At 53.7% G+C, this 24,122-nt stretch overlaps 1 protein-coding gene and 4 non-coding genes across 5 annotated transcripts; all 5 read right to left on the reverse strand.

Annotated features, from left to right (window-relative positions):
- Window positions 1–684: 684 nt before the first annotated feature.
- LOC141048931 (small nucleolar RNA SNORA35) lies at window positions 685–815 on the reverse strand. Its single transcript, XR_012220209.1, has one exon. It is a non-coding gene; the product is annotated as a small nucleolar RNA SNORA35 (small nucleolar RNA).
- A 38-nt stretch (window positions 816–853) lies between these two features.
- Window positions 854–13,601, reverse strand: RPS8 (ribosomal protein S8). The gene is made up of 6 exons (XM_073544943.1): window positions 13,452–13,601; window positions 9,292–9,398; window positions 8,862–8,961; window positions 8,439–8,614; window positions 4,852–4,981; window positions 854–1,008 (listed from the first exon to the last, which is right to left on the reverse strand). The coding sequence occupies exons 1-6, from the start codon at window positions 13,453–13,455 to the stop codon at window positions 899–901; spliced, it is 627 nt and encodes a 208-aa protein (XP_073401044.1). The 5' UTR covers window positions 13,456–13,601; the 3' UTR covers window positions 854–898.
- LOC141048927 (small nucleolar RNA SNORD38) lies at window positions 8,325–8,395 on the reverse strand. Its single transcript, XR_012220205.1, has one exon. It is a non-coding gene; the product is annotated as a small nucleolar RNA SNORD38 (small nucleolar RNA).
- On the reverse strand, window positions 9,029–9,134 carry LOC141048930 (small nucleolar RNA SNORD46). The gene has a single exon (XR_012220208.1). It is a non-coding gene; the product is annotated as a small nucleolar RNA SNORD46 (small nucleolar RNA).
- LOC141048926 (small nucleolar RNA SNORD55/SNORD39) lies at window positions 9,466–9,544 on the reverse strand. The gene has a single exon (XR_012220204.1). It is a non-coding gene; the product is annotated as a small nucleolar RNA SNORD55/SNORD39 (small nucleolar RNA).
- Window positions 13,602–24,122: the final 10,521 nt, after the last annotated feature.

Genomic DNA, 24,122 nt, shown 5'->3' on the forward strand with positions numbered 1-24,122 from the left:
TGCGAGGGATGTCCCAAGTCGGCTTCTAACCGTCCAGATTAGGGTTGATCGAATAGCTTCAGATAAGTGCTTATCTGAATAGCTGCCTCGGTAACCTGGAGCGCTCCCTATAATCAGCTGATTGCAGCTGCATGTGTCACAGTCACAATACATGTATGGATATAGCCTGTGTGTTGGGTTCTCCATACATGTGCTGTGACTGCCAAACAGCCGCAGAATATGCAGCTGTGGCGCCGAACAGCTGATTATAGGGAGCACTCCAGGTTACTGAGGCAGCTATTCGGTAAGAGCTATAGCGATTCAGATAAACTCTCATACAAAGCTATTCGATCAATCCTAGTCCTGATCCCTTTGACTGTCAAGTCTTTGGCAGTGTACACTTGTCAGTCCTGGAGAAGCCGTTGGAGACCATATTGCACAGTCCACAATATGTGGCAGTATTTCAGAGGGACAGGGCAGCAGCTGCACAGCTTGTGTTCGATTTATGCAGCATTTGTCTGATAACATCCCTTTAGATAAAAACATCACTTCACCTTTACACGAGGATCTTCCTTTGCAACACAAACCTTCTCATACAAGTACCAGAAGCACATCCCCCCCCCCCCCCCCCCAAACAGCCCAATAACCCGTCACTGCAGACTGACTCTTACTGTGCATCATCCACATACAGAGCATTGATGACGCATTTGTACCCAGCCATCGGGAAGGAAAGGACATTGCAGGGCCCCAGCCTTTCTGCAGGAAAGGATTTGTTCTAGCACTGGAATGAGACCCCAAAGCCAAGGTGACGACTGAGGGGACACTTATCAGTGCAAAGTAACATGAGCCGGCAGTGAATAAGCCACACAGAGCCTTGTATTAAACTTCCGTTTATTGAGTGAACAGTTTTGGAACACGTTTATTTGCCTTTTTTCGCCTTGATCTTCCTCAGGTAGAACTCCAATTCCTTGCCCTCGAGGACATATCCGTCAGCTCTGCCGCATTGGCCTGGTCTGGAAGCTATACAGGCTGTAAAGAGAAGAGAAGCAGGTTACAGGCTGTGATGCTTATACTCGACACCAGTTATTCTCCATCTGTTCCAAGACTACAACTCTCAGCATGGAACCACAGTCTACAGAACACTACTCCATACACGATCATAGTGCAGGATGGTTTATACACAAGCTGACATCATGTCGGTCAGATGTGACCATGGACTGACGTCACAGGATGGAGCAGCCGCTGAGGATTCACATCGTCTCTCCTGCTGCTCCACAACATCTTGAAGGTAAAGACAGTGGTAATATCTCGCAGCCCAGGAGCTCCGATTTCTGGGCCTGGCGCGATCTGTAGACTCCTCACAGAACATTTGGATTATCTGTATTCAGGATGGGCATGCAGCCGATTTAAAAAAAGAGGAAAAAGATATTGTGGGTGACATGCAAAAAAAGAAAAAAAAAAAACAATCATCTTCAGCATAAACCGACCGGTGACATGAACGGGAAATCTGCATCTTGTCACATTAACCTTTCACATAACCCAGGGCCTTGTGCAAATCATATGGAGGAACTCAAACTTTTATACAAGTTTGTTTCAAAATTGCAAAGATATGAGTGAGCGCAGAATGCATTGGACAAGTAGAGCTGCATACTTTGGTGCACATTTTGCCCTGGACTTAGGTCTCCTTAGATCTTCACTGCTTGCAAGATAAAGATTGTGATGAAGAAAGACAAAATACCGCCCAACTGAAGGCGATAATTCATAGAGTGCATGCTGTGTTATCCAGACGACTCGAATGGTTTATTTTTATGTAACTGGTATTTTAATCTCTGCACAGACACCAGTGATGAGTGGATACTTACAGGACCAATCACTATTATCCTTATTTAGGTTAACCCTTGCCGACATCAAGCATAATAGTACGCCGATGTCAGACTCCCCGTTTACTGCAGACTCCGGCGCTAAGCCCACACCTTTCCGGACACGACAGCTGATATGTGCCCGCAACAGCCACAGGTGGAATAGCAATCCACCCACGGCTGTTAACTAGATAAATACTGCTGTCAATTTCTGACAGCAGCATTTAACTTGAGCTTACCGGAAGCACGTCACTAATCCCACCCATTGGTGACCCCATCACATGATCGCAGGTCACCAATGTGCCATCATGACAACCAGAGGTCTCCAGCAGACCTCTATGGTTATCACTGCTGGACCATTATGCGCTCCTCCCAATGGTCGGCAATGATAGCAAGTGAGCATTTCTGCTAAATATTAAAAAAATAACCCCCCTTTGCCCCATTGAAAAATCAAACATTTGGTATTGCCGCATTCAGAAATCAATAAAAAAAAAAAAAAAAAAGAATTAGCCCCATCGGTAAACGGCGCAACGAGAAAAAAAAAAAATTCAAAACGTCGCTGCGACATTGCAATAGAATGCAATAACAAGTGATAAAGGATTGTATTTGCACCAAAATGGTATTAAAAACGTCAGCTGGGCATGCAAAAAATGCAGTGCGCTGAATGCGTATCCTACGAGTGTTGTGCACAATGCCTATACTATGTGAGCGATTCGCGCTGGATGCGTATACTATGAGCGCTGTGCGTGCTGGATGCATATGCTATGCGAGCCGTGCGTGTGCTGATGGGTATGCTATGTGAGTGGTGCACGTGCTGGATGCATGTACTATGTGTGCAGTGTGCACGCCGGATGTGTTTGCTATGTGAGCGGTGCGCGCGCTGGATGCATATACTATGCGAGCCGTGAGCGATGCGAGTGCTGGATGCGTATGCTATGTGAGCGGTGAACGCGCTGGATGCGTATGCCATGATCATTTTAAAAGGATCATTCAACTTTATGTTCTAAAAAGGTGCAAAAAAACCTCTTGATTTTATGGAAAAATTCATCAAATGCACCATAGTGGGTACATGCGTGATCCGTGAAAAAAAAAAAAAAAAAAAAAAAAAAGGATACCCCACGTAAACACGCATGTGTGAAGGCGGCTTCAGACGGGTTTAAAAGAAGGACGACCAATGGGGCCATAGCTATGAAGTGAAAGGAGTTACTATGAGCTCCGTGTGTTTTTTTTTTTTTCCTGAACATATCCACTTGCTCATATGGGCAGAGAAAGGTAGCGGATACACTTCTCATATTCAGAAAGAAAAGCACAAAAGGAGCTCATTTTATCTTATTTCATCACAGTCCCGTTTTTAGGGGGATCCAAACAGAACCCATGAAAGTTCAGCAGAAGCGGAGTGTGAAACTAAGGTTAATAAACTGCCGCCGCCGACCAGAGGCGCCGCCCAGCGACACACTGCCGCCGACCAGAGGCGCCGCCCAGCGACACACTGCCGCCGACCAGAGGCGCCGCCCAGCGACACACTGCCGCCGACCAGAGGCGCCGCCCAGCGACAGGCCTGGAATCCGGGGGCATGTCATTAGGACAGCACACTGATCTGCCAGTCTCAAGATGGCTACTCTCATGGCCTGTACTTGGGATGCTATGTCTATATTCACAGTCATTATGCTTCCAAAGGTGAATTTATCCATGTTTAGTTAGATTTTCTCGACCCCTACAGATTATGTTTGATGTTGATAGGTCTCCTTTACAGGGGTGTTCTTGCAGTTTTACTTAAGCCCCCCGTCACACACAGCGATCTCACCAGCGAGATTGTGTGACACTGACCAGCCCCCCTGCCAGGTATCGCTGATCGTTCTTGAAAGCTTTGGACATTTTTTGGGTCGTTGGTCTCCCACTGGCCAGTACGCATCGCTGCGTGTGGCAGGCGGGAGAGCAATGGCCAGCGAGCAGGAGCTGGTAACCAAGGTAAACAGCGGGTTTCTAAGTGCCGCGCGGCGCTTAGAAACACGCCGTTTACCTTGGTCACCAGCTCCCTGCATCAGCGCGCTGGTAACTAAGGTACACAGCGACGCGCCCGCTCGTCGTCGCTGGTGAAGCTGCCCGTTTGGCAGCTCACCAGCGATCATGTAGCGACACCAGCAATCCTGACAAGTTCATATCATTGTCGGGATCGCTGGTGAGTCGCTATGTGTGACGGGGCCCTTAGACTCACTAGCTCATCTGCTCATATAATGACCGCTGATGGAGGAGCATGTGACTGGACCTGCCCATCAGCCTCCAGTATGAAAGTCACAGAATGAGACCAGACATTGTATGGACAGAAGTGCTAATAAGTGGGAGGAAGCTGCACAGAGAGAAAGCGGATGACCCCTTTAAGGAAAACCAAGTCACTTAAAGAAGTTGTCCACTACTTAAAGAGTTCACTTGGCCCTGATAAAATATTAAGACTATACTCCTCCCGGTGCTGATGCCGTTCCTGCAGTGTCAGCATTCACTCTCCCAGGGGTTCCTGTGCGGCTTTAGGACATGTGACCGCGGCACCCAATCAGTGCTGGCGTCAATTTCTCTGCATTTGGAAAAATTGAACCTGAAGAGGAAGCCTGGGCTCCGACTCCCTCTTCGTGTTCAGTTTGTCCGAAGGCGGAGACCGTGACGCCAACGCTGATTGGGTGCCGGGGTCACAAGTCCTAAAGCCACACGGGAACCGCTGGGAGAGCAAGTGCCATCACCGCGAGAACGACACCGGTACGGGGACGCGAGTATAAGGTTTATTTTATCGGGGTCAAGCAAGGGGTATGAGAAGGCGTTGTCCAAGTAGTGGGCAACCTTTTAATGAGCCCCATGACACTGGAGGGAACATTCGCTCCTATTATGTTACCATGAGGTCACGCTCCGATCTAAAATTTCGAGAAACATTCAGAAATCCCTCTTGATGCAGAAGGGATGACTAGAAGATGGGGGGGGGGGGGGGGGGGGGGGGGAGTGACGCCGCCTGTCACCGACCACTCACCAAGGAGTTTTCCCTGCTGGAACTGCTCCTCAAGCAGAGTACTGATCTTCGCTGTCTTTTTGCGTTCTTCGTATTTCTTCAGGGTTTTCTTGGATCTTTTCTTGTTCAGAATCTCCTCCTCTTCTGGGGTCTGAAAATAAAAAGCAAGAAAGTAATTCCAGATGTGAACATATTTAGGGCTCTACATGGTCACAACCTTCCTTATCCACCGCCACGCTCCTCTGTGCCTGCAGCGTCTGATCCATCACCAAATGCATCTGTGGTGCAACAGAAGCTGCGCCGGCACGCAAAACGGCAAAGTTTTCACACTGGTGGTGGCAAGATAGGTAATGGCCACAGGGGTCTTAGCACCTAAGCTGCCATCTGTCCGTGAGAGCAATTAGTCCATGTAGAAGGAAAGTTGGCTACAAAGCCACGCGAGACCATTGGAGACATTACTCTATGGCCCCTTTAGTTTATCTGAATCCCTGTCAGATGACAGACAAGATGGACGAGGCATTCACTGACCAGGACCAGTGCTGGATCACATCTCACACACCTCAGCGATACTAATGGGCCGGTGTTCAGCTAACAAGCCCCAGTGGATGACAGACACAGCGACATGACACACTTTTCTGACTCAACAGCTTCCAAAATTATCCCTCAAATAAATTTAAGTGTCAGTAATAAAAGGAGAAGCACCACAGCTCTCCAAACCATTCGATCAGGTTATGCCAACACCTAAAATCCAGACACATGATTGCTGCAGTCAATCACTGGCAGCTGCAGTGTCCTTGTCACTGGTGCTGCCAAAGATTCGCTGTCAGTCAAGTGTCCTTACAGAAAGTGGCGCGGGAACAAAGCAGCACTGAAACAGGAGCGGTGGAGGCGAGACTGGAAAGTATAAACCCAAAATGACCAGGGCACCATCACACACTGACTGTCGGGGTTCTCTGCACTGGTACAACTGCCCCAATATACTAATCAAGCCCATAATCCACACCAGACAGGACCAGCCATGGACTCAAGTGTCCGCGCTCTGCCCAATATCCACATGGAAGGATTTCCTCACTTATATACAGCTGTTGTGTCCAAAGCCAATCCCGGTCCTCGTTAAGGCCGGGGTCATCATACTGATGTATGTTTTTAAGCGAGAAAATCAGCAGATTATGCTAATGACACTCAGCTCCATCTCTGTCCGGCCGAGCGTCGCCTTACTGTGATCCGATTCAGCATGAGTGACTACCAGCACAGGTGCAAAGATGGAGAACGCAATTTCTCCATTGTGAGAGTCTGCGGATGTCGGACTGCACGCTGATTACATCCGAGCGGAACCCGATGTCACACACACCCACAGATTTGTATGGTTGGGCGAGTGACTTAAATTCCGGAGTCACTAGCAGCATGCTGCTGAATTGGCATGAGAAAAGATTCACAAATCTGCACTGCCCCATAGAACATTGGGCCGAGTGCGGTCCTATAAAACATGCATTCAATGGGAATTTGCAGTTAAAACTCTGCGCTACCGCAGGGATAAATTCCAGGAGAGAGATGAAACGCGTTGAATAAAGCCACTGAATCTAAGGGTACCGTTACACATAACGATGTCCCAGCGATCCCACCAACGACCTGACGTTGATGGGATCGCTGGGACATTGTTAGCTGATAACTGGTGAGCAGTCACATAGACAGCCCCTCCAGCGATCAGGACCAGCGAGCACGCTGGTTACCAACGTAAACATCGTGTTTCTAAGGGCCGCGGGGCCCTTAGAAACCCGATGTTTACCCTAGATACCAGCGTGCACTGCAGGCAGGGCAGGAGGTGGAGGCAGAGCGGCACAGACAGACCGACGTAGCTCTGCTATCTGCTACTCCAGTCCGACAGACTGGAGTAGCAGATAAAGCTACTCCGGTCTGTGCGCCGCTCTGCCTCCACCTCCCGCCCTGCCTGCAGTGCACACTGGTATCTAGGGTAAACATCGGGTTTCTAAGGGCCCCGGGGCCCTTAGAAATCCGATGTTTACATTGGTAACCAGCGTGCAGCGTCGCTCATCGCTGGCTCCCGCAGCGATGCGCGCTGGCCAGCGGGAGACCAGCGATGAAAAAACGGGCCAGGACGATCCAGCACGATCAGCGATACCCCGGGGGGGGCGATCGCTGCTGGATGTCACACAGCGATCTCGCTGGAGAGATCGCTGTGTGTAACGGGCCCCTAAGACATCTCTCTCCTGGAATTTATCCCTGCGGTAGCACAGAGTTTTAACTGCAAATTCCCATTGAATACATGATTTCTTCTCATCCTTGAGGACTTGTGGATCTGCAGCAGCCGCCAGACTATATGCGCTTATCTCATCCTAACCAGGTGAGCAAGTTTATTGTTTTATTCCCTCCTTTGTAACGTGGATAAGACCCTATTGCGCTTTTTTGTCTCCCCATTCTTTTGCAATAATCCTATAAAACATCACATAGTGCTCGGCCGTATTCTACACCAGTGTGAGCGAGCCCTTACACAGAGCAGATGCTAGCAATTCTGTCTTAACCCATTAAGGTGGGAATACATCACCACCTCAGAGGATTTTTCATATTGAGCCGAAAAAGGTTTGCATCTTAGAGGCTGAACTCACAGATCTCCCTGCTCACAGCTTTTGTTACTGCAGTGCAAGGTGCAGGCAGAGCTCTTCTGTCTAAAGGAACTGTCACACTTAGCGATGCACCAGCGATCCCGACCAGCGATATGACGCGGTCAGGATCGCTGGTACATCGCCAAGTGGTCGCTAGTGAGCTGCCACACAGGCAGATCTCACCAGCGACATCGCTGGGGACGGGGGTAGCTACTTACCTGTCACATTAGGCGATCCTGTGTCCTCCCGCCCGGCTCCACAGGAAGCTGACGACGAGAAACAGTCCTGGACGTTCTTGCGCGATCAGCGATAACCAGCGGGGAAGCGGGTCGTAGGTAAGTATCAGACACAGCGATGTCTCTAGAAATATCGCTATAACGTCACAAGTTATAGCGATATTGCTAGAGATATCGCTTAGTGTGACAGGCCCTTAACTTCACCTGCATTAATACACTGAACGGTCTGGCATAAAACAACTAGAACCCTCAGTTACCTGAAGTCTGCAGATCTCGGGAATATAATGTTACAAATAATATCTCACCAGTCTCAAGATCTCTACTATGTTAAGATCAAAAAGTGCCAGAACTTTTCACTATCCATAGACTTAATGAGTCCTTTAGGAGGCTCGGGCAGTCTTTCATGCGGACCACCACCATAGGGTCCAGTACCGGCTGCCTGAACCTTAGGGGTATAAAGTAAGCATGTGGCAGAGACTGCAGCCCGAGCAGATTCTGATCAGACCAGTCACATGATTGGAACGGTGGTCGCTATCACTGAGGTTTCTCTCTATCCAACTGCAGCAGGTCTCTGGAACGAGCGCCCCCAGAGCATGCCGATCACCAGGAGGATCAGCCCTGCACGAATTCAGATTGATTCCTATAGATCTGAGGAAGACATCTCTTTCCATTCAGTAGCAGAACTGGACAAAATTATCATCACTGGAAGACATGGGGAGGGGAGATTACAGCAGAGCATAATATGACTTACCAGCTTGGCTCCCTTCTTGCGTCCAAGAGGTGTGGCGTAGTGTGCTTCATACCACTGTCTGTAGGGGGTGCTGTCTATCAGAATAATGCAGTTTTTCACCAGGGTCTTGGTTCTGACCAGCTCATTGTTGGAGGCATTGTAGACAACGTCTATGATCCTGGTTTTGCGAGTGCAACCTTACAGGAAAGAAACATTACGTTAATGTGAGAACAGACGCATTCACGAGCACAGAGTAGAACGTGATGGCACGGTCAGCACTATGACAGATCCTATCATGGTGAGGCCCACAAGTCAGAATGACCGTAAGGCCTTCACATAAGGTCTCCATTTTCATCACACGTACCACCAGTCACTTGTGGCTCACATCTACCCCCATTTTCCCAGGTTACAGCACCGATCTGCACAGTTCAGGGCATCACTTACATTCAGAGCCCCAGGAGAAGTTGCCAGCGTCCAACCTCAGAGCGCGGTATTTCTTGTTCCCGCCGCGGACTCGCACAGTGTGAATACGACGAGGACCGATCTGGAGCAAGAAAACTACGTCCTCAGTTAAAAACATAAAACGCTGAAATCTTCAATGCAATTAGAGCAACGCGTCAGTGTAACTATGACGATCCTATCATCGGCCGGCAGTATAAGCGGAGGCCAAAACGACCACCACTGCCGCCCTAAGGGTAACATTTCATCACACGCGCCGCTCATCTCCGACCCCCCACCCACAGATAGTGCCAGGACAGAGCAGTGCTGCCACTAACAGACCTAACAACTAGCGTAGCCATTGGTGACAGATGTATCCCCCCCTCCCTGTTATTAGTCCCTGATAATCCCACTAATACAGATGCCAATCTCAAACCTTTGTATTTGCTGCAGGGCGGCCCAGCTCATACTTCCTCTTCTTGTGGTAGGGTTTCCTTTTGCCTCCCGTCTTGCGGCGCTTGTGCCAGTTGTCCCTTGAGATACCTGTGGGATAAACCAGTTATAATAAGAGCAAAATAAGTGACCCCAAACATTCAGTGGCAGGATGGGCAGAGTGCTCAGCTCTCCAAGGGAGTTTTCCACATTGCAAGTTCAGAAATTCGCAGCATGAAAAGGTCATCACATGCACTCTGCCCGGAGCCTGGCACCAGGTCTGCAGCCCAAGAACCGTGCACACCCATTCCAGGGGCAAATCTGCAACCTCCAGGGCACAAGGACAATATTAGGCACCAGCCACTATAAAATACAGGGGAACGGGAACTAGAATGCCTGGCACCGTCCGCTAAGATACAGGGGAACTAATAACAGGGGGAACGGGAGCCAGAACAGGACGCAGGGACGACACCAGGGGCTGCTTACTGTAGAGCACAGAGGTCCTGCTAATAACAGGGGGCGCAGGACACTGCCCGGGGTCAGAGGGTGCAGGGACCACACCAGGGGCTGCATACTGTAGAGCACAGGGGTCCGGCTAATAACAGGGGGCGCAGGACACTGCCCGGGGTCAGAGGGTGCAGGGACCACACCAGGGGCTGCATACTGTAGAGCACAGGGGTCCGGCTAATAACAGGGGGCGCAGGACACTGCCCGGGGTCAGAGGGTGCAGGGACCACACCAGGGGCTGCATACTGTAGAGCACAGGGGTCCGGCTAATAACAGGGGGCGCAGGACACTGCCCGGGGTCAGAGGGTGCAGGGACCACACCAGGGGCTGCATACTGTAGAGCACAGGGGTCCGGCTAATAACAGGGGGCGCAGGACACTGCCCGGGGTCAGAGGGTGCAGGGACCACACCAGGGGCTGCATACTGTAGAGCACAGGGGTCCGGCTAATAACAGGAGGCGCAGGACACTGCCCTGGGTCAGAGGGCGCAGGGACCACTCCAGGGGCTGCTTACTGTAGAGCACAGGGGTCCGGCTAATAACAGGGGGCGCAGGACACTGCCAGCAGAGGGCGCAGGGACCACACCAGGGGCTGCATACTGTAGAGCACAGGGGTCCTGCTAATAACAGGGGGCGCAGGACACTGCCCGGGGTCAGAGGGTGCAGGGACCACACCAGGGGCTGCTTACTGTAGAGCACAGGGGTCCTGCTAATAACAGGGGGCGCAGGACACTGCCCGGGGTCAGAGGGTGCAGGGACCACACCAGGGGCTGCATACTGTAGAGCACAGGGGTCCTGCTAATAACAGGGGGCGCAGGACACTGCCCGGGGTCAGAGGGTGCAGGGACCACACCAGGGGCTGCATACTGTAGAGCACAGGGGTCCTGCTAATAACAGGGGGCGCAGGACACTGCCCGGGGTCAGAGGGTGCAGGGACCACACCAGGGGCTGCTTACTGTAGAGCACAGGGGTCCGGCTAATAACAGGGGGCGCAGGACACTGCCCGGGGTCAGAGGGTGCAGGGACCACACCAGGGGCTGCTTACTGTAGAGCACAGGGGTCCTGCTAATAACAGGGGGCGCAGGACACTGCCCGGGGTCAGAGGGTGCAGGGACCACACCAGGGGCTGCATACTGTAGAGCACAGGGGTCCTGCTAATAACAGGGGGCGCAGGACACTGCCCGGGGTCAGAGGGTGCAGGGACCACACCAGGGGCTGCATACTGTAGAGCACAGGGGTCCGGCTAATAACAGGGGGCGCAGGACACTGCCCGGGGTCAGAGGGTGCAGGGACCACACCAGGGGCTGCATACTGTAGAGCACAGGGGTCCGGCTAATAACAGGAGGCGCAGGACACTGCCCTGGGTCAGAGGGCGCAGGGACCACTCCAGGGGCTGCTTACTGTAGAGCACAGGGGTCCGGCTAATAACAGGGGGCGCAGGACACTGCCAGCAGAGGGCGCAGGGACCACACCAGGGGCTGCATACTGTAGAGCACAGGGGTCCTGCTAATAACAGGGGGCGCAGGACACTGCCCGGGGTCAGAGGGTGCAGGGACCACACCAGGGGCTGCATACTGTAGAGCACAGGGGTCCGGCTAATAACAGGAGGCGCAGGACACTGCCCTGGGTCAGAGGGCGCAGGGACCACTCCAGGGGCTGCTTACTGTAGAGCACAGGGGTCCGGCTAATAACAGGGGGCGCAGGACACTGCCAGCAGAGGGCGCAGGGACCACACCAGGGGCTGCATACTGTAGAGCACAGGGGTCCTGCTAATAACAGGGGGCGCAGGACACTGCCCGGGGTCAGAGGGTGCAGGGACCACACCAGGGGCTGCATACTGTAGAGCACAGGGGTCCGGCTAATAACAGGAGGCGCAGGACACTGCCCTGGGTCAGAGGGCGCAGGGACCACTCCAGGGGCTGCTTACTGTAGAGCACAGGGGTCCGGCTAATAACAGGGGGCGCAGGACACTGCCAGCAGAGGGCGCAGGGACCACACCAGGGGCTGCATACTGTAGAGCACAGGGGTCCTGCTAATAACAGGGGGCGCAGGACACTGCCCGGGGTCAGAGGGTGCAGGGACCACACCAGGGGCTGCTTACTGTAGAGCACAGGGGTCCTGCTAATAACAGGGGGCGCAGGACACTGCCCGGGGTCAGAGGGTGCAGGGACCACACCAGGGGCTGCATACTGTAGAGCACAGGGGTCCTGCTAATAACAGGGGGCGCAGGACACTGCCCGGGGTCAGAGGGTGCAGGGACCACACCAGGGGCTGCTTACTGTAGAGCACAGGGGTCCTGCTAATAACAGGGGGCGCAGGACACTGCCCGGGGTCAGAGGGTGCAGGGACCACACCAGGGGCTGCTTACTGTAGAGCACAGGGGTCCTGCTAATAACAGGGGGCGCAGGACACTGCCCGGGGTCAGAGGGTGCAGGGACCACACCAGGGGCTGCATACTGTAGAGCACAGGGGTCCGGCTAATAACAGGGGGCGCAGGACACTGCCCGGGGTCAGAGGGTGCAGGGACCACACCAGGGGCTGCATACTGTAGAGCACAGGGGTCCGGCTAATAACAGGAGGCGCAGGACACTGCCCTGGGTCAGAGGGCGCAGGGACCACTCCAGGGGCTGCTTACTGTAGAGCACAGGGGTCCGGCTAATAACAGGGGGCGCAGGACACTGCCAGCAGAGGGCGCAGGGACCACACCAGGGGCTGCATACTGTAGAGCACAGGGGTCCTGCTAATAACAGGGGGCGCAGGACACTGCCCGGGGTCAGAGGGTGCAGGGACCACACCAGGGGCTGCTTACTGTAGAGCACAGGGGTCCTGCTAATAACAGGGGGCGCAGGACACTGCCCGGGGTCAGAGGGTGCAGGGACCACACCAGGGGCTGCATACTGTAGAGCACAGGGGTCCTGCTAATAACAGGGGGCGCAGGACACTGCCCGGGGTCAGAGGGTGCAGGGACCACACCAGGGGCTGCATACTGTAGAGCACAGGGGTCCTGCTAATAACAGGGGGCGCAGGACACTGCCCGGGGTCAGAGGGTGCAGGGACCACACCAGGGGCTGCTTACTGTAGAGCACAGGGGTCCGGCTAATAACAGGGGGCGCAGGACACTGCCCGGGGTCAGAGGGTGCAGGGACCACACCAGGGGCTGCTTACTGTAGAGCACAGGGGTCCTGCTAATAACAGGGGGCGCAGGACACTGCCCGGGGTCAGAGGGTGCAGGGACCACACCAGGGGCTGCTTACTGTAGAGCACAGGGGTCCTGCTAATAACAGGGGGCGCAGGACACTGCCAGCAGAGGGCGCAGGGGCTCTCGGGGCGCCTGCACGGACAGTACCATCAGCTCTGGCGGGGGAGCACGGTTCACAGCACCGGCGCGGGGGGCGCAGCACGTGGCGGGAGGTTGAGGCCACGAGTGCGGCCGCGGCTACACTACAGTATGGCGGCGACTGTGTCCATCCCGCATACACCGCCACCACCCGGTGTCCACCCTCCGCAGCTAAATATCTCCCAGATAAGCCCCGGCCTAGTGACCGCAGCCGCTAACCGACATCTCCTGGCAACAAACGGGAGTCCCGAGACTCGGAGCGGGCAGATGGAGGCGGATTGCGGGTCAGCCCCGCACACACAGCGGAGCAGCCATGACATACCCATCCTCAGGCGCTGGCAGGAAAGAGGAAACGCAAAGCCTCTCGGGAAGATTTGTTAACCCCTAAATCTCGCGAGAGTAAAGGATGTGACGTCATACATAGCGCCGCCAGCAGGGAGTACGGTGGCCGGGCGGAGATAAAACGCGTAACATCCCGTGCTGGCAGGGGGTGAGAGGAGCAGCGTTTATTACGCCAGGGCTCCGTTACACGCCATGATATTGTGAACGATATCGCTGCAGCCACGTCCCCTGTCTGGTGACATTGCAGCGATCAGGTGGCTGCAGGCCGCGTCTCACATAGCGGGATGGCTGATGCGTCACCGCTTTTGTCTGACCTGTGCCAAAGTCTTCATCTCAGGGGGTTATTCACATATGCAACGAAAAAAAACCAGTCCGATTTCTGGACTGAAAAAGCAGACGAGTGTCCGCTGAGCGTCCGCTGAGTGTCCGCTGAGTGTCCGGCGAGCGTCCGCTGAGCGTCCGGCGAGCGTCCGGCGAGCGTCCGCTGAGCGTCCGGCGAGCGTCCGGCGAGCGTCCGCTGAGTGTCCGGCGAGCGTCCGGCGAGCGTCCGCTGAGTGTCCGGTGAGCGTCCGGCGAGCGTCCGCTGAGTGTCCGGCGAGCGTCCGCTGAGTGTCCGGTGAGCGTCCGGCGAGCGTCCGCTGAGTGTCCGGCGAGCGTCCGCTGAGTGTCCGGTGAGTGTCCGGCGAGCGTCCGGTGAGTGTCCGGCGAGCGTCCGCTGAGTGTCCGGCGAGCGTCCGCTGAGTGTCCGGCGAGCGTCCGCTGAGTGTCCGGTGAGCGTCCGGCGAGCGTCCGCTGAGCGTCCGCTGAGTGTCCGGCGAGCGTCCGGCGAGCGTCCGGCGAGCGTCCGCTGAGTGTCCGGCGAGCGTCCGGCGAGCGTCCGCTGAGTGTCCGGCGAGCGTCCGCTGAGTGTCCGGTGAGCGTCCGGCGAGCGTCCGCTGAGTGTCCGGCGAGCGTCCGCTGAGTGTCCGGTGAGTGTCCGGCGAGCGTCCGGTGAGTGTCCGGCGAGCGTCCGCTGAGTGTCCGGCGAGCGTCCGCTGAGTGTCCGGCGAGCGTCCGCTGAGTGTCCGGCGAGCGTCCGCTGAGTGTCCGGTGAGCGTCCGGCGAGCGTCCGCTGAGCGTCCGCTGAGTGTCCGGCGAGCGTCCGGCGAGCGTCCGCTGAGTGTCCGGTGAGCGTCCGGCGAGCGTCCGCTGAGCGTCCGCTGAGCGTCCGCTGAGTGTCCGGTGAGTGTCCGGCGAGCGTCCGCTGAGTGTCCGGCGAGCGTCCGCTGAGTGTCCGGCGAGCGTCCGCTGAGTGTCCGGCGAGCGTCCGGCGAGCGTCCGCTGAGTGTCCGGCGAGCGTCCGGCGAGCGTCCGCTGAGTGTCCGGTGAGCGTCCGGCGAGCGTCCGGCGAGCGTCCGCTGAGCGTCCGGCGAGCGTCCGCTGAGTGTCCGGTGAGTGTCCGTGAGCGTCCGCTGAGCGTCCGGTGAGTGTCCGGCGAGCGTCCGGTGAGTGTCCGGCGAGCGTCCGCTGAGTGTCCGGTGAGTGTCCGCTGAGTGTCCGGCGAGCGTCCGCTGAGTGTCCGGCGAGCGTCCGCTGAGTGTCCGGTGAGCGTCCGGCGAGCGTCCGCTGAGCGTCCGGCGAGCGTCCGCTGAGTGTCCGGCGAGCGTCCGGCGAGCGTCCGGCGAGCGTCCGCTGAGTGTCCGGTGAGCGTCCGGCGAGCGTCCGCTGAGTGTCCGGCGAGCGTCCGCTGAGTGTCCGGTGAGTGTCCGGCGAGCGTCCGCTGAGTGTCCGGCGAGCGTCCGCTGAGTGTCCGGCGAGCGTCCGGCGAGCGTCCGGCGAGCGTCCGCTGAGTGTCCGGCGAGCGTCCGGCGAGCGTCCGCTGAGTGTCCGGTGAGCGTCCGGCGAGCGTCCGGCGAGCGTCCGCTGAGCGTCCGGCGAGCGTCCGCTGAGTGTCCGGTGAGTGTCCGTGAGCGTCCGCTGAGCGTCCGGTGAGTGTCCGGCGAGCGTCCGGTGAGTGTCCGGCGAGCGTCCGCTGAGTGTCCGGTGAGTGTCCGTGAGCGTCCGCTGAGCGTCCGGTGAGTGTCCGGTGAGTGTCGCTGAGGGTCCGGCGAGCGTCCGCTGAGCGTCCGGCGAGCATCCGCTGAGCGTCCGGCGAGCGTCCGGTGAGTGTCCGGTGAGTGTCCGTTGAGTGTCCGTTGAGTGTCCGTGAGCATCCGCTGAGCGTCCGCTGAGTGTCCGGCGAGCGTCCGCTGAGCGTCCGGCGAGTGTCCGGTGAGTGTCCGTGAGCATCCGGCGAGCGTCCGCTGAGTGTCCGCTGAGTGTCCGTGAGCATCCGCTGAGTGTCCGGTGAGCGTCCGCTGAGCGTCCGGCGAGCGTCGCTGAGCGTCCGGCGAGCGTCCGCTGAGCGTCCGTGAGCGTCCGCTGAGTGTCCGTGAGCGTCCGCTGAGCGTCCGGTGAGTGTCCGTGAGCGTCCGGCGAGCGTCCGGTGAGTGTCCGTGAGCGTCCGCTGAGTGTCGTGCGACTTCTGTGCGACTTTTACATGAGGTTTTACATACAGCTCTCTGTCCTTTATCGTTTTATACCATGAGACGACCTCCCTGGTCAGTAGCAATTTTATATATATACATCCAATGAAATATTCTTCACACCCGTGGCTACAGCCTAACTCCCGAAATAAAGGTGCTGATCCGTACATGAGAAAACGGAGGGAGGGAGCGGTGCTGTCGTGGGCTCCTGAAAACCCGGCTCCCTGTCAGTAGCTGGGCATTGATTCAGCACCACGAGAGAATTACAGAGATGTAGAGAACCTGGGGAGGACAGCTGCCGCAAGCACCTTTCTCCCAACTGTGAGATCGGAGAAGTCGCCCAAAACCAATCTATAGTGTTTAAAAAACTTAGCTGGAGAGGACCACATCGCTGCCTTACAAACGTCCTCGATGGATACCTCCGACCTTTCTGCCCATGATGTCTCCACAGCTCAAGTGGAGGGCGCTCTTATGCCTTCCGGAATTTCTGCGCCACCTGCTGTATAAGCCAAAGAAACTGCCTCCCTAATCCACCTGGCTAAAGTGTTCTCGGACACCCTAAGCCCTTTCCTAACTCCCTGGAAGGATATGAATAGGGAATTGTCCCTTTTCCAAGAATCTGTGGCCGTAATATAAGGAGACACCTTCTTAGGTCTAGGGAATTAAGTTTTCTCTGACTGGTTAGCAGGGTTAGCGCAGAAAGAGGGAAGGACTAGATCTCTTGTAATCTGTGAAACTTTGAAGCAACCTTGGGCAGATACAAGGGGTCTGGTTTTAGCAGGACTCTGTCTTCCCTATACTGAGTATACAGGGAAGTCTAAAGCGAGCCTGTAGGTCACTGACCCTCCTGGCAGATGTCAGTGCGACCAGTAGGGCAGTTTTGAAGGATAGGATTCTAATAGGGGCAGAATCAATAGGCTCAAACAGGGCTTTTGTTAAAGCTGATAGCACCAAGTTCAGATCCCATGGAACTAGCTTCTTAATGATGGGCCTGGACCGAGCCGCTGCCTTTATGAATCTGGATACCCAGTAATTGCCCACTAAGTTACAGTTGTATAGTGCCCCTAGGGCCGAAACCTGGACTCTGAGTGTGTTCGTGGTTATACCCATCTCTAACCCCTTCTGCAGGAATTCCAAAATCTGGTTAATAAGAATTTTTTTACCAACCTCCGCCCCCGAAGCTGACAAGAATTTTTTTCCAAATTCTGACATAGATGTTTGTCGTGGAAGGTTTTCTACTTTTCAATAGAGTGTTGACTAAACCCCGGGAGAAGCCCTTTCCACTCAGTAGTGCCCCTTCAAATTTCAAGCCGCTAGATGCAGATTGGATACCCGCGGATGTGTGGTGCCCCTGAGGCTCAGTTGCCTCAGAGGTACTGCACCTTCTAAGGTGTAGTGCCCCATCACCTAGGTAAGTTGGGAACTCCTTTCCACACTCCAACACCTGCACCCCACACACAGGATAGTTCAGCAATGGACCAGATTGCGGCTCCATGCTTAGAGGATAGCAGAGCACCTTTCGTGGTTCCTTGCATCGTAACAAGAGATGTGCTGGGAGGTGGGTGGAGTTAGATAGGCAGCACGGTGGCTCAGTGGTTAGAATCCCACCAAGGACAACATATGCAAGGAGTTTGTATGTTCTCCCCGTGTTTGCGTGGGTTTCCTCCGGGCACTCCGGTTTCCTCCTACACTCCGAAGACAAACTGATAGGGAATATAGATTGTGAGCCCCATCGGGGACAGTGATGAAAATGTGTGTAAACTGTAAAGCGCTGCGGAATATGTTAGCGCTATATAAAAATAAAGATTATTATTAGATGTATAAAAGGTTGGGAAGGTTTAGAATTACAAGTCAGTCTGACGGGAGGTCAAGGCGGAGGAAGACAGTCAGGAGAGGCTGAGGACTGGTCTTAGTGGAACGAGCTCCCTAGAGAGAGGAAGGAGTGCTGCAGCTGCCTCAATGATCTGAGCCAGCTGGCACGGGAAAGGAACAGAAGGAGAAAGACTTAGACCTGCAACCTAAGCTTCCATAAGAGAGAGAAGGAACAGCGCAGAACGAAGGAGTAGGAGAACAGAGAGGAGTTGTGGGTTGGAAGAGGAACCCTGCCTATAGGTTCTCAGCGCAAGGCCGGGGCCCGGTCCCCGATGTTGAATGTTGATGTTTCCTCCGGGCACTCCGGTTTCCTCCTACACTCCGAAGACAAACTGATAGGGAATATAGATTGTGAGCCCCATCGGGGACAGTGATGAAAATGTGTGTAAACTGTAAAGCGCTGTGGAATATGTTAGCGCTATATAAAAATAAAGATTATTATTAGATATATAAAAGGTTGGGAAGGTTTAGAATTACAAGTCAGTCTGACGGGAGGTCAAGGCGGAGGAAGACAGTCAGGAGAGGCTGAGGACTGGTCTTAGTGGAACGAGCTCCCTAGAGAGAGAGGAAGGAGTGCTGCAGCTGCCTCAATGATCTGAGCCAGCTGGCACGGGAAAGGAACAGAAGGAGAAAGACTTAGACCTGCAACCTAAGCTTCCATAAGAGAGAGAAGGAACAGCGCAGAACGAAGGAGTAGGAGAACAGAGGAGTTGTGGGTTGGAAGAGGAACCCTGCCTATAGGCTCTCAGCGCAAGGCCGGGGCCCGGTCCCCGATGTTGAATGGACACTTATGGTTCTGCAGCAGACACCGGTGGAGTAGTTGTCTGTAAATGCATTACTCCCATCCAAGACTTGGGGCACAACAGCATCTGTATAGGGAGCCGGGACTCAGGATAAAGGGAGTCCCCGAAGTAGGCTACAGCTGTCTGCCGTACAAGGAGAGTTGTTAGGAACATCTGACAGGAGGAACTTCAGAGTAACCACGGTACTGGAGCTCTTCACACTAAAAGGCGCAATAGAGGAGTCGTTCAGGAAAGGTACATGTTGGCGGAGTGTTGGAGAGGAGAAGCCTGACTTGCCCGGGAGGTTGAGTCTCTGCCCCGGAGGCAGGCACCAGTGTGTACCATGAACTGTGAGTAAAGCTTTGGAACTACAAGCCCTGGTGTCTTCCAGTCATTGTGCGCCAACACCGTCAGCACCGCTACCTCTGAGTACCAGCATTCCTCACACCGCCTGCCCCATACACTGCCCTGGGGTTACAGCTTCACCTGTGGGGTGCTACACCATCTATGCTGCAACACACCATCAGCCCCAGAGGATCTGCATGCAGCGTTGGCTTAACATCTTGCTTGCCAAACACCAAAGGTGGCGTCACGAACTATTCCATTCCGTTAACTACAACCCCCCATTGCTTGGGCGCCCAGGGCCACGGACCGGGTCACTGCTGCTGTGACACATTCCCCTGACACCGGCCCGGTACCAAGTACCCCACAGCCCTGGGAGGGCGACCCAGATGGAATACTAGAGCCTGCGACAGGAGATCTGGGCGCGCCGGGAGAATCCATGGCTGGGTCACAGACATCTTCCTCAGCCAAGGAAACCACGGTCTCCTGGGCCAGAATTGAGCATTGAGCATCAGCATTATGCAAGCCCTGTCTTCTCGGATCTTCCTCAACACTATCGGTATTAGATTCAGTGGGGGGGGGGGGAGAGACGTAAGCCAGGTCGAAGTTCCATGCGATCAGGAGAGCGTCCACTGCGTGCGGGTTTTCTCAGGGATCCAAAGAACAAAACTGATGTAGTTGTCTGTTCTTTCTGTTGGCGAACAAGTCTATTTCTGGGGACCCCCATCCTGTGCATGATCTGCTCGAAGATGGCCCTGTTTAGTACCCACTCTCCTTGTTTGAGCTTGTTGCGGCTTAGGAAATCGGCTGTAATATTGTGTTTCCCTTTTATATGGAGGGATGTAAGGGATAGTAGCTGAACCTCGGCTATCTGAAAGATACAATTTGCCACCTCCATTAATGCCCTGGAGCGCGTTCCCCCCCTGATGGTTAACGTAGGCTACGGTTACCTGATTGAGAGAAGCCCGACATGTCGGCCCTGTAGGGACATAAGGAAACCACTTAGGGCCCGCCCCACAGCTAGTAACTCTTTTAGATTAGACGAGTAATTTTGCTCAGGTGGTGACCATACCCCCTGGACCCACATATCCCCCATATGCACCCCCCCAGTCTTTGGGACTAGCATCTGTGGTTATGACTCTGGAGATATGATTTATCCAGGGAACCCCTCTACGCAGGTTTAGTATGTGAGTCCACCATCGTAGTGATTGTACTGACTCGTAGGATAATGCAAATTTTTTCTCTAGGCGACCTTCTAGCCGATAAGTGTTGTGCAACACGTCCCACTGCAGGGTTCTGGTGTTGTATTGGGCCCAGAGAACCGCTGGTACCTGAAAGCACCTGGACACCACTGCAGCACCTCTAAGTAGCCGGCCTCCCCCAATGGTACCCACCCCGGATGGGGCCAGCAGGCGAATCCAGCTGGCCTGCCTGGTACTGTGATGTGCGCAGGGGACACGCCCCCCCCCCCCGAGACCTCGCCCCGCTAGGCGACGTCTGTTCAACGGGCAGCGTCCCGTACCCTCCCCCCCGCCTACCCGGCCCAGTGCAGCGTCACGCCACCCGGAAGAGGCCAGCGCCGCAGGCTTCTCGGCTCACGCCCGGCTGCGTCATCAGGGGCCGCCCCTTTCCGTCGCGTCACTCCAGCCGCGCCCCGACGGCGGCGGGCATACTCCGAGACCGCACCGCCGCGCACAGCCAGAGCCTCACACGGCCGCCGACGCCCACGAGAGGCAGGAACTCCTGCCCCGGACACCGCCAGCCGGTACAGACCCGAAGAAGGACAGTCCCATCATGTATACTTACCGGTACACATGGCGACGGGCTCCCTAACGTCAGCCCTCCCCGTGGAGGGTGCTTTGTCCTGCTGCCGCCTCACCAGCAGTCCTCCTGCCGTGGGCGCTTCCAGGGGACCCCGCTGCCTGAGTCGACCAGCCGGCCCTGGGAATCTCTTCCATCTTCCGCAAGTATGTCTGAAGAGGTTCGCCTGTCAGGGACAGGAAACCAAACTGAGGCGAGGGAGAGGGCCGCCCTTTTTAAGTCTGTAGGTTTCCTGTCCCTGAAGGGCAAATCCCCTCTCTCGTGGTGCTGTCGTGGCGACTGAATAAAGAAATATTAAATATATATATATATACACCACACAAGACAAGACCCAAGGTGCAGACTATGCAAAGAAACCTCAGAAACCATCCAACACATAGTAACAGGATGCAAAATGCAGGAACAGCATATACCAAACGCCACAATCAAGTAGCGGAAATTGTATACAGGAACATCTGTGCAGCATATGGGCTAAGACCCCCTAAGTTCAGGTGGGAGACCCCAGAAAAAGTGGTGGAGAATGAAAAGGCTAAAATCCTGTGGGACTTCAAGATCCAGACGGATAAGCGGGTGTTGGCTAACCAACCAGACATTGTGATGGTAGACAAGGATAAGAAGACAGCAATGATAATAGATGTGGCAGCGCCAAGTGACAGCAACATCAGAAAGAAGGAATATGAGAAGCTGGAGAAATACCAGGACCTCAAAGGAGAACTGGAGAAGATGTGGACGGTGAAGGCAACAGTGATTCCAGTGGTGATAGGAGCAGTGACCCCTAAGATGGGAAAATGGCCATGTGGAGAAATATGTACAGTATATAGGATGTATGACCAACAGTAAATTAACATCTGTCCTTACACTGCAGCTATCCCCACAGGTCATGACCTCATGTTATCCTGAGAAGGCAATCTCACCAGGGGAGTTTACTGAGAATTGCAGGGGAGACGACAATTGCAGCCTAACACCATCTATGAGAAAGGTCACACAAATAGTGTTTAAAGAAAAATAATGTATTCATTGGTAAAATAACCATGGTTCAGTCACAAACCAAGGATTAGAATATTAACATGAGAGGCTGGTCTAGAAATCCGATATCTAAGTTAATCTATAAATTAGGCTTGTACACATAGAAACCTGTTCACAGTGAGGGGCAGCCTAGCTGATGTGCTCCATTTCACATTCCCCCCCCCCCCTTGGGGACAGAATACCAGACTGCAAAGTTCGATATTTCTGTAAGTTTTCTCCCTTTTATTTTATCACTTTTTGCATATTTGTATGTCACTTATTTGTATTTTTATATCCTTTTATTGTAAGCACTGTACCTTTCATATTAAAGCTTAAAACTTTAATAAGACTGAACCTTGTTGCTCTAAAGAATCCATAGCCTTAGAGTGTGCGCTCCTGGTGATTGGCACATAGTAGTACTTCCGGGACTCATCGCCCGTGTATTCGGTGAGTGGTGGCAGCGTGTATGAAGCAGGGTGTTTGGTCTGTGATTTATGCTCCCACTGCAGCATAGGACAGAGGGTGAATGCTGGAATGAGTGAGAGGAGACAGATTAACCCTTGCAGGCGCAACCCCACGTCACGTGCTGAGAAGCGGGTATGTGAAATTGGTGGCAGCAGTGGGTTATACGAATATATCCTCCCTTGTAATTTGTGGCAGGCTACAACAGATCCCAGGAGCAACATCTGAGCTCTCTGTCCAGAAAAGCGCAATGCTGGGAACAACTAAGACCCTGCGCCAAACCCTCAAACTCCCAGGCCTCTGGTAAAGGACCCGAGAATGAGAAAGGACAACAAAGACCACCCCCAGTGGGGATGAGAAGGAAGATTATAATATATATATATATATAATATAATAGAGAGATAATTAGAATAGCCAGTAATTCATTGGTCGGCTTCTGTAAAATCACTGCAGGAGCCAACAGGGTATGAGAGAAGGAATATGTATAGTAAATCCATATAGCATAGGTCGATATATACACACATGCGCTGGTGAGTGCTACGTGCAGCAGTTACAGGAATGAACACTGCGCTGTTATACTGGGGTATAAGAGCCACACTGCTCCTCTATGGACAGCCCCTCTAAGCCAGGGTACACATTTTCACAGGTTCCTGCTCTCACCAGATAGGATCAGTTAGTCCCAAATCACAGGTGGGTTTGTGGCCGACCACTAATGCTTTGTGTATGAGCCCCAATATAGAGGCGCAGCAGGGGAGTCCACCTCTCCCACAACTTATAAGAAGGGGCCGCTGTGCTCTGAAAGCTGCAAATATAATTTTTCTGGTTAGCCAATAAAGGGATCACATCAAGGAGGAGACTTGTCTTTAGGCATAAAAGTGATTATATTAACTTTTCCCGCTAACACAATGGGGCGTTTTATTGTAGATCATAATCAGACTAAACTTACTGCTCATCCTTCACCTCCTCAGACCTCACAGGATCTGGTGTAATGGGCCAATGAGGAGACAGGAACAAAGATCGGTTTAGGGCAGGTATGCAGAACCTGTGGCCTCCTCAACTATGTGTGAGCCGCCACACAGAAGAGCACCGGCAGCAGAGGAGCCGGGACTAACAGGAAACAATGGTGTGCGGTGCAGAGATCTCTGGAGGCCTCATACATCAGAACAAGGTCTGTGCACCCGGCCGGCTCCAGCAAGCCGCAGCTCCTCTGCAGGTTATGGGAGTTGTGACATTAGGCCCCAGGAGCAAACCCCATCATCTTTTAGAGCCGTGTGCAGCAGCTCATCCTTTTTTAGAGCCTGTTCAGTTTAAAGGATTTTTTTTTTTTAAATTCATTTATTAAGTCATAAACAGGTATACAATACACATACTGGTAAATAATGTTAAACATAATGCAAAATATATATATATGTTCATACGATATGAAAATATAAAGCAAATTGTGCGTACCAATTGTATACAGAACAAAATATGTCATTTAAATCACATTGGTCTTGTATTATTACTTGAATAATGAGATCTGCTTGACTTTTAAGCCGCATCTACAAAAAACATAAACCTAAACTAACACTATTCCGCAGCCTACTTCCACACCATTAATCCTTTATTATGTGACATCTCCCCTCTGCAAAGTAAGGTGAGAGGAATTCCACCTCTCCCAGATCTTTTCAAATTTACCCGGGCACCCTCTATTTTGATATAGTGTGCGTTCATATGGGATGAGCGAGTTCACTAAATTTACCCAGGACCCAAGAGACGGGGATGAACCTCCCATCCACCGCAATGCCAGTACCTTTCGTGCCATAAACAACGTCTCCCGAAGAAAAATCCCAACATATTGATCCCATGTCTCATCCCAGACTC

The sequence above is a fragment of the Dendrobates tinctorius genome, unplaced genomic scaffold (assembly GCF_039654945.1).
Source record: "Dendrobates tinctorius isolate UK_male_01 unplaced genomic scaffold, ASM3965494v1 ptg000138l, whole genome shotgun sequence".
Classification (NCBI taxonomy): Eukaryota; Metazoa; Chordata; class Amphibia; order Anura; family Dendrobatidae; genus Dendrobates; species Dendrobates tinctorius.

What these genes read in the sequence shown, in the direction of transcription:
- RPS8 (XM_073544943.1), bottom strand. An exon ending in GCAAGAAGGGAGCCAAGCTG is followed by an intron (nt 4,982 to 8,438) that starts GTAAGTCATATT and finishes TTTTATTTTCAG; the next exon opens with ACCCCAGAAGAGGAGGAGAT. An exon ending in CCAGCAGGGAAAACTCCTTG is followed by an intron (nt 1,009 to 4,851) that starts GTGAGTGGTCGG and finishes TTCTCTTTACAG; the next exon opens with CCTGTATAGCTTCCAGACCA.